A 16,320-nucleotide genomic window follows, 5' to 3' on the forward strand; every position below is an offset into this window, starting at 1 on the left:
TCAGCATTTCTTAAGCTCAACGAACTGAAGAAGAAATGCAAACCTCGAGTTGCTATAAGCAAGGATGCTTTAGGCAGAATATTAAATTATCCAGGAAGTATTAAAAGAAGATGGAAAGAATATACTGAGTCAGTGTATCAAAAGAAACTGGCAGACATAAAAGAATTTAATGAAATAACATATGAGCAAGAGCCTATGCTGATGACAGAAGACGTTCAAGCTGCTTTGAAGGAAATAGCAAAACTATTATTCTAGAATGAGGATAAGGATCCAAGGTGGGGAGAAGGTGGAAGCTGAGGAGTGAGAATGGGCAGGGATTTGGGGTGTTAATCAAAGGGATGCACAATTAGAGGGGTGTGTGTGTGTGAAGGAAATGGTAAGGATCTTGTGTGAAAAACAATGTATCTGAACTTTAAATAAATCAGTATTATTATTATTTTTTTTTAAAAAAAGGTAAGGTTTCCAGTTATCTCACTGGAGACACAGTCTGCCCATTGATTAGCATCTTCAACATCATCACCAACTGAAATGCCAATACAGGAAGAAGACTTAATTAGATTGTGGCGAAGCATAGCCTGAGAGGCCGGGAGATGGAGCTAGAGTTAAAAGTTCTGCTTGCTGGCTAACAGAAGGAAGAGCTAACTTGTGACTGCTATGAGACAAAGCTTGCTGGACAAATGAGAAAACCAGAGGCTTCTTGCATTTATATTGCTGGGCTGAACCTGGACTCTCACTTGTGATAGAGAAGCCGTCTTCACTGATTGTGAAATTGTATCTTGCTGTTCACTTGGTTTAGGACTGATGTTCACTAAAACTTGGACTTGTGTGAAGTACTTTGCATTCCCCAATTCCCCAATCCCCCTACCTACACTTCCTTAATAAATCTCCCAAATGTGAGTAAAGCCAAGTTTGTGAGTCATCAATAACGAATTTAGGACACAGTGACTAGTAGAAGAAGGTGCGAGGCGTGGGGAGGGGGGAATTGGTGGGTGGTGATGTCTGACCTTGTAGCTATTAGTTTGTTACTATGGATGTCACTAACGGGGACAGTTCCCCTTTGCGGAATTAGGAGAGCTTTAACTATCAACTTCCCATGTTGCGTTTGTCCTTTTTTGCAGCAAAACATAAAAATGTGTATATGTTATAATTACAAACGAAAAATGGGAAGAAAACTGGGGAGAATGTAAACAAATTTCTGTTATAATTTTTCCAGTATGCGTTAAGTAAAAACTGATTTTTAGTTTGGGAAAGTAAAAGTAGATGAATGGAGTTAGAAAGCTGAATTACTAAAAGAAAAGCTAAACCATGACATAAAATGCTACTTGGAAAATATAAGTTTTTAAAAGAGATAAAACATAAATGAGTAAAAAGACATCAAGCTAGAATCAAGGACCCTATTCCAAGATTATATAATTATGCTTAAAGTAGATTGGGTTAAAGCTGAAAAACTTATTAAAATACATGTAGTTAAGACAGTGTTACATCTTATTTTAGCAACATAAAAATAAAGCTCAAGAGATTAAAGGATTATATGTTTTTTTCAGCTATGAGGAAAATTTTCAAACATACACAAAAGCATATAGAAGGCAGTATGGTGAACTCCAGGTCACTGTCACTCAGTTTTCATACTTATCTAAAAATAGTCAATGCTATGTGTCACCACACCAGATGAACTAGACGGTACTTGACTACCATTAACTCAAAATTCAGTGCAAAGATTCTCTATTGAAGACTCCTGATCAAAGAGAAGTAAACATAAAACAGAATTTCAAATTCTGTTATCAGATTTCCCAAAGCTATGAAAGTGGATAAACCTCTGAGACAATTGTTCTGTGTAAATCTTTAAATCCTGGGGGTCGGGGGATATTCAGAAGTCATGTTCCTTTTTAAAATTTTTAAACTACTTTTTATTGTGATTTGAGTAAATGTTTACAAAGTAAATTAATTTTTTCATTTAACTATTCACACATTTTGGTTTTTTTAATTTCAATATTCATAATACCCTTTTATATGTTTTTTCCATTTCCTGCTTATAATCCATATATACCTCTCTGTGTTTTCCCCTTCTTTAGTTATATTGTACCGATCATCTCTTTATTGGTTAATGTCATGCCTTTCACCCACCTTAATATGTACTCTAATTATTAATTAATTTTATTCCACTTCTTCTCTCTTCCCATCCTCAGTAACTAACCAAGAATGATTCTACCTCCCAGGAATCATCTCTAAAATTAATCAATAAGTTAGCTAAGGTAATAAAAAAATATCTGTCTTGAGTACCAAGCTCTAACTAGGATCAAATTAACAGCAGCAACTTGAAGGATTAGGTAAGAACCTTAGGAGCAATGAATTTCTGTTAATGAGCAGGAACAATCCAAAAAAGGAGGGTGAGAATAGTTGCAAAGTTCAAAGAATGTTATCACTTTACTAAATGGTATATGGAGAAATTGTCAAATTGGTGTACACTTTGAGATATATATATATATTTTCAAAAACAAAAGAAAATGAAAAAAATTTAAAATAGACTAGTATTATCAATTTCCTCATCTCAAACATCATGTCATTTATCCACAAATACTTCTATATAAGTCAATAACTGATAACATAAAACAATTCTATAAATACCTGAAGTAACCGAAAACTTTAAAATAACATTTGATATCACATGAGGGTTCCGCATCTCCCACAAGGACTCATAAGCATCTTTTTATCAACTATTTAGTCAAGTCAGCATCCAACTGACTTCTAAATACTGTGTTTACTTAAAGTTACAAGTTTCTGAATTCTTTTATTTGTTTTATTTGTAATATACACATTCATATTCAATTTACCATTTATTAGTTTAAGACACCAACTTTTGGCATGTTGAATTTTTCATAAGATAAATTTGGTACTTAGCATTTCCACAGGTAATATATTCTTTTATCTCATTTGATCACATTAGGATTTGACTCTTTTGACATATACTGTGTACTCCCTGATGTGCATCATGGCTCAAAATGTCTGATTATCTTTATTATTTATTTTTTTAAAAAGAGAGACAGGAAGATTTCTCAATGAGTGCAAGTGGTATCAACTTGCTCCATTCCCTGAAAATTCAGCATCAGTATTATATCTAATGATCTTTAGCAGTCACTAATGGCTGCAGCCCAATTCATTCTTTATTTCTGGTTGTTGTATACTGTCAAGTCAGCTGACTCTCCAGCTGGTTTTCAGAGATAGTAAATATTGAAATTAAAAAAACCAAAATGTGTGAACAGCTTACATTACTCCATGACATCATTAGTCTTTCAATATGCTCAAACTTTCCTTCAAGTTTACTCTTATGTACCTTCTATACAAATCCAGTAGTCTTCACATACAGCCTTTTTTGTTTTTCCTACTGAATGATGCTACGGCCCTTATACCAGCAATATAATCTTCATCTAGGACCTAATTAGAAAGGCAATTTAATTGGACTTACTTTAAATTTACTGAAAAACTTACTTAAGAACCACTGTTCATTTTTATCCTTTATGATTCCTTTTCCAATATGGATATTATATTTCCAAGGATTTCTAACTTCTTCTGTTGTTATTTGTTGACTGCCTTTGAGTTGAGCACGACTCATAGTGACCCTCTGAACAAAAGGCCTGAAGACTTTCCATAACTATCGACATTTATCAGGTTCATAGGGTTTTGGAAAGCATGTTGTTTAGGAAGGGGATGCCCTTCCTGATTTCAAAACTTCTTCTAGTGGGGAATAATTCTTAGAGACTACAATGCTCACTGTTACTAAGACACATGTTTTGACTAGTGTAATGGGAGTAGATGATGCAAGATGAGGGTAGCAGAGTCTGACTTCAACCCACTTCATAAAGGTGAACTGTCCCCATCAATAAGTATCCCTAGTAGCAAACAGCTGGTTGGTCAGACATGCCACCTCCCAGGCGCCTGCTCTTTTTTCTACCAATCATTTGGGAATGATATTTATTATGACTTACATCTGTGGTATTGAGAGTGGCATTTTTTAGAGAAATAGGTTGGAGAGAGAGGGAGGCAAAGAATATCACCCAATGCAAGTCCAGGTTTTATAGAAGCAGTCCCAAGCCAGAATACCAGCAAGACATAATTTCTAAATTAGTGAAAATTCTGGTTTCAGTTCAGTGGGAATAATTCAAGAAGTCCCTGGTTTCCTTAATCATCTAGCAAGGTTTGTCTCAAAGTAGCTAAAAGTCACCTTTTCTTTCAATGATCCAGTAGGCAAAACCTTTAACTATGGGCCAGTTCGATCAATCAGGAGGCAAAATCTTTAACTGTGGCTTTTATCTCAGGGTTCCTCTGGTTATACCTTGCCACAGTTTCTTCACAACAGTGCCATACTCTCTTCACCACCATCACCAAGGTCTTGCTCTACTGTGTGGAAAGCAGTCTCTCTCTCTCTCTCTCTCACACTACTCCGACAGTTGTTGATGATTTTCACATCATGTTGATGAGTCCACAATTAAGGTAACTGGAGACCAGTGAGGTCTAACATAATAATTAGAAAACCCAGCTTTTAAACAACACAACTAGGTACAGTACTAGTTAATAAAAAAGCAAAAGTCAGATCCCAAGTACGCCAATTTGTAGTCCAGTGTTTTTTCATGATGTTTTAAAGAATTACATATGGCTATCAGCTATAAGTTTTCTAACTCTAATAGCTATCATATACTGAGAAAACAATAAAAAAGTCACTTATCTAGTATAAACTAATTTTTCTATATATAAAATAAATAGGTCTTGTTTTATCTCTCATCTTACAAAAGAAAAAAATAAGAGACTACATTGAGTGGGTATTACCATAATAACTGTTTTTATAAAAAGACACTTAATACAAACACATTCAACTGGGGGAGAAATGGAACATAAATGACATAGGTGAGGGGTACATATAAAGACTGCTTCCCGTATCACAGGAAAGTAAAGGATTTCCTATCATTAATCATAATGGAGTTCTAGAGTAAAAAAGGGGGATGAAATCCTAGAAACAGAAATTAAGAAATTTCATAAAATAACAAAGATACTGATTCAAATCAGTGAGCAGTGAAATAAATTCCTATTAATATTCTAGTAAAATTATAAGCTGTCAAGAAAATGTTCAACACACAAAATACAGTAATTAAAATAAATTCTAGATTAATTTAAAAAGATATGAACCAGAAAGCACAAAACAATATTTATAAGCAAATATTTATATGCTCTCAAAAATGAAGCTAACTAATGCAAAAAACACAAGAAAAAAGTCACTCTGGAAGAGGCATCTGAATGACATTTATGAAATTTCAAAATATAAAAAAAGACTCACTCTCAATGATAATTAGGGAAAAACCCTCCCCGTCATTTCAGCATAAGTTTGTCACCATCCTGACCTGCCGCCAGCTACAAAAAAAGCAGCAGCAGGAAGAAGTGAAAACTGTCAATACTGACTGTTGCCAATATAAGGGAAAACTGTTACTCTACCTTTTCGAAAAGAGTTAGTATGTTTAAGGCCCTTTATACTGAACCTATCAGGAACACATAACTTATACTTGGAAGAAGGTACAGAAAGCTTAAAAGTAAAATCTTCATGAGTTTGTTTTAAATTCTAAAGAGGCTGCTAGAGAGTAAGTCCTCCAAATCTTTCTAGTAAAAATTTAGATTTCAGGATTATGTAACTATCATATTTGTGTGTGTGTGGGGAATTCGAGAACATTTAATTGTGCTCATGTGGAACCTACAAAGGAAGGCACATTTAATGGAACAAAGAGATACTGCATGGCTTAAGATTAAGAAAAAAGTTTATAAAGATTTTATCTTTTATTTTTCTAATATTTTTTTTTTATTTTATACTGATTTACTTACTAAAGTTGTTAAAGAGAGAAAAATAATCTAATAGTAGCTTAGGAATAATACCAGAAGTTTCACAGAATTCTATGAAGTTCATGGAATTCACTTGTAAAATCTTTAAGTGTCTGTTGTAAAGTATTATGGACAAGATTAAAAGGACAGCATATAGATGCAGAAAGTCCTTGTATACATCATGGCCTAGCCACCTAGAAAGCCACACGGAGTCTTAACTACGCCATTTAATGCGCCTCAGTTTGTTTCCTCATCTAGAAACTGAAGACACTATCACTTAAGTCACTCTATTACAGTGAATGAATGGCTGAGACCCAGTTTCAAATACTAGATGTTTAATTGGCACACATCACACAGTGCCTGTTTTTGCTGCTGAGTGTGGTTTAATATAATCTGCAAATAATTCTATTTACATACCAAATATCACTTTTTTAAGAGACAAAAAAATGCACAGTTTATATGTCCGTTCTCACTGTAAATTATTGACCATTAAATTTTTACAATAAGAAAAGAAAGCAGAAATATATAGGGTGCGGGAAGGAAAAGCAATAATGGAAAAAGAAGGAAATTAGATAAAGATTATTAATATTCTTTAATGAACAGAACTGGAAAACGATTACATTGACTATCCTGAAGGGTAACAGTGACCACTTGACATTAAACTTACCAATTAAGTGTGACCAACTTGAAGTAACGTAAGAAATTTCTCCTATACTGAGGTGTCTTCAGAAAGCTTTGGGCTAAAATGTGCCACTTCTATTTAAAGCCATTCTTTTATTGCTAAACATTTGGTCAAAGAAGAAGGCAGCAAGCAAGGTTAGAAAGAGAAAAAGTAGGATAAAGATGCAGAGAAAAACAACATGCATTTATGGATTGGCTTTCTTGACCGGATCCATTCAGAGTCTCCTTGCATTCTAACCTGTAGCTGCTGGGAGCTGTCATTGAGGTTGTCCTCCCGCCGCCGAGCCTCCTCTAGCATCTGAGCACTCTTCTTTTTTTCCACCTGTTCCTTGTGCTTCAGATTTGCTACCTTCTTATTCTGGTCTTTCACTTGCCTATTGATAAAGGGGAGGAAAAATCAAGCATTTCATATAGAAACAAAAAATCAACATATGTTTAATATAGACTAATAATGTTGGTGAAAGTCAACAAAACATCCTGCTGCAAAATGTCTTTACGACTTCCAAAATTCCTTCCTAACAACAGTAACAAACTCTTCATACTGATATTTGGTTTCCCTCTAAAGAACATCTTAATCCAGAATGAAGCTCAATGAAATAATAAAGCAAAAGTATTATTTACTTTGAACTGACAGAAAACAGAAACCAATTCTAAAATTAACGTTGCTTGTATGAAGTCTCTCAACATTAATGGTAATATATATAAGAATGACTGATTAAGGAAAATTTTGAAATACAACTCTATTTTTAATAAAAGAAAATATTTTGAACATAAAAGGCATTATTATTATTTACCTCACATATGAGATGTATGTGACATAAACAGTATGAGGTAAATGACTGTTGAAACTGACCAACAGCAAACCCTCCAGAAGGTTTTCAGAGACACAGATGATTGTCCATTCTACTGCATAACAGCTGGTGGAGTCAGTCCCAAAGACCCACCAGAGGCCCCGATAAAATGATAAAATCTTGAAATTCAACTGAAGATAAAGAATATTGTATCCATTGCTAAAATTCCCAGGTAATTTTTCTCAGTGCCTGTCCTTTCAGCAATCTGGATTTCTGTTACTCTCTATATAAATATGTGACATATGTATAAAACTACACATAAATGTAATATATATATATATTTCCATGCCACTGTCTTTTCAGTTGCTTCACATGTATAGGAAATAAGGACAGTGACAAAGACAAATAATTGATGCATTCTCTTATTGGTACTGGTTAAAAATACTGATTATAAACTACCAAAAATGTAAACAAATCAGCCTCAGGAGAAATAAAACTAAAATGATCCTTATAAGAGAAGATAGCTGGACTCTGGCTAACTTACTCTGCAGATGTATTCAGAAAAGACCTCTAACAAAAAAGACATTCTATTTGATTAAGAGGCCCTCAAAATGAGGGAACAGTGATGGCTGAAGAGAGAAAGGGTTGGGGTGGAGAGTGAAAGGGTTGGGGGTGAGGAGGATCCAATATGAGGAGCAACGTATACAAACACTGTAAACCAGTGTAAAATTGGAAAAAAAAATAATTGCAAGGGAAAAAAAGAGGGAAAACTCTCAAAGGTAACATACTGATATGAAAGCACAGCAATGGACAAGCACACCACAGGGCAATGGTTAGTACTGCTTCACACGGAATTATCAAAATTTGCCACCTCTGATAGCAACTTAACAACACCATCTTACTCTAATTTTTAATATCCCTGATAACCATGAAGAACATCATATGGTATTTGACCATTGCAATTTCCTCTTGAGAAGTAGCTGTATTTCTTTTTTTGTCAATTTTACAAAGAGGCTATCTTTACTTGTTGAGTTGTTGTTGTGTTTGCTGATTTGGTACCACCCTAGCTGACCCTCCATTCAATGTTCAGAGACAACAAATTGCATGAAAGGAGAATGCCCATTCTCCTCCCATGGAGCAACTGATGGATTTGAACCATGTGCCTTTTGGATTGCAAAGTAATCTTACCACTAGGGCATCAGAGTTCCAAGTCAGAGCTGTTGACTTTTAGGTATTTTTCTATTTCTGGGTAGAAATCTTTTACGCTTATATGTAGTATAAAAAATTTCTTTCAAACTAAGTTGTTTCTTTGACTGCTTTATATTTTCATTAACATAAAAAAATTCATTTTTTCCAAATACATAAATCATCTCCTTATGGTCTCAAATTCTATACCTTTGCACAAAATATTCTCATCTCCAGTCCATAAAGATAGTCCTTTAACAATAAATAATATATACATAATGTATATTTAGTGTTTTAAGTAAGGATTTATATATACCGAATCTCACTGAACAACTTTTTATATATACCAAATATTAAGAATCTCACTGAACAACTTTTTAAATTGTTTGGTAACATTGGTTACAATTTCCACAATGTGTTAGCATCCTCATTATTCCCGTCTGTGTGTTCTGTTTCCTTGTTCTTCTTTGCTTCTGGGTAAATGCTGACTACTGACTAAACTTGTGACTGTGTAAAGAGCACATTTCTCAGAGGTGACACTGTTTATTCTCTAAGCCAATCTATTATTTACTGAAGGGATACCTCTTGGCAGTCCATCAATTCCAAGCTAAAAGGGCATCTCAGTGTGATAATCTTGAAGGTTCCTCCAGTTTCTATTAGTCTAGGTAGGGCTGGTCTTTTTGTTCTTTTATTAAAGAATTTGAGTTAGTTCTACTTAGTCTTTCATCCTCAGATTTTTTTTTTCAATTGTGTCACTTATCAGAGTAGTGGAATGTGGGCACCATCTAGTTCATCTACCTAATTAAGTACTTGGCCAAAAGTCAAAGATTGGCCCTTTGAGCCCACTTTCTAGTTCCTGGGAGAAAAGATCTGACTAACTGCTCCTGTAGAGACGATAGTCTAAAAGAGTCTATGAGGCCATCCTATTTTGTTTGGTAGAGTCATTGTGAGTCAGAAGCAATTCAACTGCAAACAACAGTGACTGCATGGTCTCTTTTTGTTGTGTAAAATTAACTTTCCACCATCATTTCACCTAAGTTTCCAGGCAATGTTTGAAACTTCCCAATTTATTTCAGTGGTATCTCTTTAAAAAATTCTGTTTTCTAACAAAATTTTTGCTGGTATAGAAATGTCAACTGGAAAAAAACAACAAAATTCCTACATAATTAAAAAAAAACAAAACAAAAACCCCAAAATGCATGAGAATGACTGTATGAAACATGATGTAAATGAAGAATAGTGTCAAACAAATAATGTATGCAAACTTTGTAAACAAACCAATAAACAAAAGAAAAAATAAATGGAAATTGGATTTCTGAATATAAATTTTATATCTGGAAAGCTTGGTAAATGCTCCTGCTAATTTTAATTTTAATCAATTTCTTGGGGATAATTTTGGGTTTACTAGATGATACTGTTAAGAGCTCTTATGCTGATGCTGACCCCTGATCAGCCTATGAAAACCTTGCTCTATCCTGTGCCAACCTCACAATCTCTGCTACGCTGAAACCCATTGTAATAACAGGCACTGGATTAAACCATATAACTACACCATCTCTCTTTCACTGACCCTCTATTTTTCTAAGTTTGGTATCTTCTTCCATGGACTGGTGCCTTCTGGCATTATGCCCAATGTGTGTGAGACGAAGGTTAGCCATCATTGCCTCCAATGAGTGAGCTCCCTGGTTGTATTTCCTCCAAGACAGCCTTGTTTGTTCTTTTGGCAGTCCAATGAGATATTCAACACTCTTCATCAACACAATAAAAAAGCAATAATTCTTCTGCAGTCTTCTTTATTCACTTTTCAACATTCACATGCATATAACGTAACTAAAAATATCATAGTTTAGATTAGCTGCACTTTAGTTTTTAAACTCACACTCTTGCTCTGTTAGCATTTTAAAAAGGATCTTGATTTTTCCCAAAGCAAAATGTCTTTTAATTTCTTCATTGGTGCTAACATGGGTGCTGACTCTGAACCCAAATAATATTTACACACACACTCTGCCTCCCCCTCTTCTCCCCCTTTCTCTCCTCTAATTGAATTTTGACTTTTAGAAAAGAATGAAAAGGAGTTATAGTGGGTATTTTTGTCTTTTCTGTATTCTATAGGAAATACTTTTTTAACATCTCACCATTAAGTATATATACTGTTAAGTATGCAGAAACATTTTTTTTCTTTATCTGCCAAAAGTCATTTTCATGATGAATGAATGCTGCATTTACTGAATACACTGCTTTTCTGGCTCTTACTAAGACAATCATGTGTTGTTGTTGTTGTTGTTGTTATGTGCCATAGAGTCGCCTGCAACCCGTAGCGACCCTATGTACAAGAACCCTAAACTCTGCCCTATCTTGTGCCAATCTCATTGTCTCTGACAAACCTACTTAAATTATCCAAGTCATTGACTCAATCCATCTCATTGAGGTTTTTTCTCTCCACCCTACCAAGCATGTCATCCCTCTCCAAGGACTGGTCCCTCCTTGCAACATGTCCAAAATATGTCAGATGAAGTTTCAGAATCCTTGCCTCGAAGGAGCAGCCTGGCTTCACCCTCTCCAGGACCAACCTGTTCATTCTCTTAGCAGTCTATGGTATATTCAATACTCTTCTCCAACACCACAGCTCAAAGGCATCAATTCTCCTTCTATCATCCCTAGTCATTGTCCAGCTCTCTGATGCAAAGCAAGTGATTGCAAAGACCATGGCCTATATCAGGTGCACCTTAGTTTCCACACTAACATCATTACTCTTTCAGTACTTTAGAGAGGACTCTAACTGCAGATTTTCCCATCACAATATGTCTTTTAATTTCCTGGCTGCTGGTGCCAACAGTGTTGATTATGGATCCAAGCAAACTAAAGCTGTTAACAATCTCACCATCTATCATGATGCTGCCAATAGGCCCAATGGTGAGAATCTTTGTTTTCTTGATAGTGAGTCTCAATCCATACTGAAGATTACAGTCTCTGACCTTCCACAGAAAGCAGAAAGTGCTTCGGGTCCTCCTCAGTTTCAGTAAGCAGGGTTGTGTCATCTGCATAATGAAGATTGTTGATGAGTCTTCCTTCAATCCTGATACCACATTTCTCCTCATAGAGCCCAGCCTCCTGGATAATCTGTTCTGCATACAGGTTGAAAAGGTATGGAGATAGGACACATTCCTGGCATACCCCCTTCCCAATTTTGAATATGCAGCATTTCCTTGCTCTGTTCTGACAACTGCCTCCTGATCCAAGTAGAGGTTTCACATTAGCACGATCAAATGTTCTGGGATTCCCATTCTTCTCAGAGTTAGACACACTTTGTTATGATCAATACAATCAAACACCTTTGCATAATCAATGACACACAGACATTCCTCTGGTATTCCCCGCTTTCCAAGATCCATCTAACATTAGCTATAATTATTCTCAAGCACAATATTTTGATTATAACAAAATTTTCCATGATCAGACAATAAATTAATGGTACTAAAAGCAGGATAAAAATTCACTGAAGAACACATAGGCTAGTGAGTTACTCAAGTATTATTTTAGAAGTGGCTCTTGGGACAGCAGCTAGCATGAGGCTAAGAGCTGAGTGGTGCATCATGCCCTACACTGCCCAGACCATGAACAATACAGATAAGATAACTAAAGGTGACTCTAAGAAACCAAAGGGCAAGATGTCTGTTTACGCCTTCTTTGTGTGGACAGCGGAGGGGTTCCAGTCAATTTTGCTGAATTCTCTAAGAACTGCTCTGAGAGTGGGAGACTATGTCTAGGAAAGAAAAGGCCAAGTTCAATGAGATGGCCAAGGTAGATAAGGTGCATTATGACCGAGAAATGAAGGACTGTGGGCCAGTGAAAGGAGGAAAGGAGAAGGATCCTAATGCTCCTAAACAGCCTCCGTCTAGATTCTTCCTGTTTTGTTCTGAATTTTGTCCTCAGATCAAGTCAACAAACCCTGACATCTCTATGGCGATGAGACCAAGAAGCTGGGTGAGAGGTGGAAGAACCTGAGTGATGGGGAGAAGCAGCTTACATCAACAAGACAGCAAAACTGAAGGAGGAGCATGAGAAGGATGTTGCTGACTCTTAAGTCCAAGGAGATGTTTGATGATGCGAAGTGTCCAACTAAAGCAGCCCAGGAAAAGGTAGAAGAGGAAGATGAAAAGGATGTGGAGGGGGAGGAATAAAAGAGTCTCTCTGTCTACTTGTGAACACCTTAGTGTAGGGGGTGCAGTGATTGCTGCATCTCTTGGACACCTGTCTGTTGCCCTCATTAGGTTTAATTAAAAAACTGTATCATGATTATCTTGCAGTCTTTTCTTCGTGCTCTAGAAATCGTCAGTGGTTTACATGAAGCGGTCATGGGTGTCAGGAGCCCCCTAAAACCGTTATCAGAGCTGTATATGTCTTTAACTCTCACAAGAGGGAAATGCCCATCTTTCTCCTTTGGAGCTTCCTGTGGATTTGATGCCAGAGAAATATGACCTTTAGGTTAGCAGAGTGATTTTTTTATGGACTATGGAATGAATGATTATTTTTCAGTTGACTGAAGTTCCCCTTCTCATTTTCCAGGCATTTTAAAAATGGAAAGGCACTCTCATGTTCTCCTGATTATGCACTTTGTTGTTAGTATGACAAGGCATTTAAAGAGGTTTCTGATATTTCCCCCATTTGTGTAATTTGTAAGGTGGTATTTACTAAGATTGTTGGCTAGAAATCTCGAGTTTTCAGCTGTACATATAATTAGTAAAAAGTAAAAACAACCAAGACAAACTCTTGTTAGTCCATGCTTGGCACTGAGGCTGGGGTGAGGGAAGATGCCCTTTGGGGCCCGGAGCTCAGGGCATGCACTGAGAAGCTGACCTGCTGACACTGCGGTGGGCATTCATTTAGCTTCAGATGGTTTTATTTTTGTATATAGTGACATAGCATCTGCTCCCATTCTTAGCTGGGCAAATATGAGGTCAGCAGGCATGAAAAGTATTTGTATTTTGGGGGGTTTGTTTCATTTTGTTAAGTTGGAGTAATTTTTAAACTTTCTTTGTAAACAAGTTGTGGAACTCTTCAGTGTCAACAAAATTAAGAACCACTGCATCCATGGAAGTTCCAGAACCTTCTGTCTTATACAGTTTGCAATGTTCTGTTCCTTTTTTTGTATGTTTCAGAATGCAGAAATGTTTTTGAAGTTAAATAAACAGTATTACATTTTTTAAAAAATAAAAGTCTCATTTTAGATTTCTAGCCACAGAGACTATAATTAAACCACTAATACCTCGAGAAATGTAAATAGTTTTTATTTTGATAAAGAAAGTGAATACTTTACATTTTTATAACCCTACCAAACCAAATGCCACCAAATCACTGCCCACTCAGGCTGCCCCTCTGTCATGTTCCCAGGTCTGTAAAGTTTTATGGGAGAATAGAGCCTCATCCTTTCCTGCAGGGCAGCTGCTGGAATCATCACCAACTTTTTTTATTTTTTTTAGCAGTCCACTATAGAACAAACTCTACCACTAGGGCTTCTTCTTCATCTGATAACAGTCATTAATGAAGTGTAAAAAAAGTTGATATTTTTGTAATAGAAAAGACAAAGACTAGAACAATATTCTGTCTCCATGAATCAAACTGCTCTTTCTCAAAGTTAAATTCATCGTAAAATTGATTTACTAAATGCAAAGACAGTATTCTCCATTATAAGAGAGAAATAAATTTGAAATAGTACACAAATTCTTTTACCTTGCAATTGTGAATTATTCCAGATGGTGCTGGCAACTACTAAAGTCTGTGGCAATAGCCTATTTGTGGGCATTATGACATACAGAGTAAAGATCCTAATTAAAGCCACTTGACTATATTTTGGTTAAGACAACTACTAGGGGCTAAATTTCTGATCCAGTACAAAACTGTTTAGTTTATTCTCCTGCATTTTCATCATAATTACATCTGAGAGTAAGTGAGGTCATCCCATCCCTTAACTCGAAGCCATAAAACTAGGTCAAGGTATTTTTATTTGTGTTTTAAGAAAGAAAATAAAAAATTGATTGTTCCTCTATCCTTATCCATAACACATATTACATATGTGTGTACTATAAGTGTGTGCTTACATGTATGTTTTATAAAAAAATTAATAATACCGATTTCAGATTTTTAAAATATTAAGCATGTCATTTTAATGATTACTTTTCTTAATTCCAAAAAGACATGTTAAAGGAAAAGCTATGAAGCTAAATATGGAAAATTATTTTGAACATGTATACAAAGAGATATACGAAAGAAAATGGATAAAAATGTAAAAAAAAGGAATAGAAGATTTTCCCCCTTTTTATGGTTTTCTGTAGATTTAAAATTTTGTTTAAGAAATAAAATATTTTAAAATTTTCCAAGTTTTCTTTTTAAAAAATGAGATACAGTTGTATTATAGTTGTAGCTATTATTTTCTCTCAACTTAAAATGATGACTATGACAGAATGAGCCCTCCTTAGCTCTTACCTTAAATTTTATTCTTTGCATTAGATAGTGAATGTGAAAGTACATTTTAAATGATAAGATACTACATAATCTTAAAGTATAATTGTTTTTTTACTTTACATGGACAATCCAAAAGGTCAAATTAAAAAGTCTTGTAGTCAGGAAAAAGTTTATTGCTAGCTACCACCAAGATGGTCTTGATACACGGTGACCTTACGAAGCACTGGCGGAAACTGCTCTTGACTGTGCTACAACCATGCTTAGCTGGGAATTGCAACATTATGATCTATATGAGGTTTTCATTGGTTGATTTTCATTAAATTATCGTTTTCTCCCAAACCATCTTAGTTAGCTTGGATGTTACCCTTGAAACCAGTTCCTCAAATATAGCAGCACACAAGCTTCCCAAGCTTCCGCTGACAGACAGCTAGAGGCAACATAAAAGGTACAGTGGCTGGAATTTAAACCCAGGTCCCCCAGAAGGAAGATGAGAATTCTACACCTGAACAATTTTACATACAGAGAAAATTAATTTGACCATATGCGTGCCAGAAAATTAGACCAAATACAGGTAAAGAAGATAAACTCCACCAGAGGATAGAATCAGGGTTTTACCAATTAACTAAAAAAAAATATACTTAAGGATTTACTCAGAAGAAAGTAGGCTCTAAAACATAGAAAATCTACATTTATCTGACACTGACAGTATACAAATGCTCTGCATATGCATTAAACACTAAATAGATAAACATTTGTTTAAGCACCACTATCAAATATCAGGGTGATGCAAACTGTACATGAGCAGCTAATTCAAAAGCTGAGTCTTTGGGTCCACCCAGGTGCGCCTCTAGTGAAAGACCTGGTGATATCTGCCACTGAAAACTCTGCTGACTGAGTCAGAAATGACGTATCAGCAAGTGGTATTGGGTTCTTTATTATGTATCAAACTTATGAATAAAACACTTCCTGCTCTCAAGTACCTTCTAGAACGTAAGCAAATACTGTAAATGTGAAGTGCTATGAGAGTGGACAGGAAAGGTACCGAACCTAGTATGAGTTGCTCGTGAGGGTTAGAAAAAGCTTTCCTTCCTGGAAAGAAAATGAAACTTCAGAAACTCTGGTAATTTACTACCAGATAAGGAATCGTGCTGTCAACCCCAAAGGCTTGTTGTTGTTGTTGTTGTTATGTACCGTCGAGTCGTCTGCGACACATACCGACCCTATGTACAACAGCCCTAAACTCCACTTTGTCCTGTGCCAATCGCACTGTCTCTGACACTCCCATCCCAATTATCCCAGTCACTGAATCAATCCACCTCATAGAGGGCCTTCCTCTCCTGCG

The 16,320-nt window shown here is 35.7% G+C and overlaps 1 protein-coding gene across 6 annotated transcripts in view; it reads right to left on the reverse strand.

Moving 5' to 3' along the window:
- ERC1 (ELKS/RAB6-interacting/CAST family member 1) overlaps positions 1-16,320 on the reverse strand; it is a 536,554-nt gene that overhangs the window by 303,967 nt on the left and 216,267 nt on the right. For all 6 annotated transcript variants that reach the window (XM_006891318.1, XM_006891319.1, XM_006891317.1 and 3 more), the window contains one exon: positions 6,779-6,914. In XM_006891318.1, coding sequence (XP_006891380.1) covers positions 6,779-6,914 — 136 coding nt within the window. The remainder of the gene's footprint in view (positions 1-6,778; positions 6,915-16,320) is intronic.

This window comes from Elephantulus edwardii, unplaced genomic scaffold (assembly GCF_000299155.1).
Source record: "Elephantulus edwardii isolate Elephantulus edwardi_28Jun2011 unplaced genomic scaffold, EleEdw1.0 scaffold00096, whole genome shotgun sequence".
Classification (NCBI taxonomy): Eukaryota; Metazoa; Chordata; class Mammalia; order Macroscelidea; family Macroscelididae; genus Elephantulus; species Elephantulus edwardii.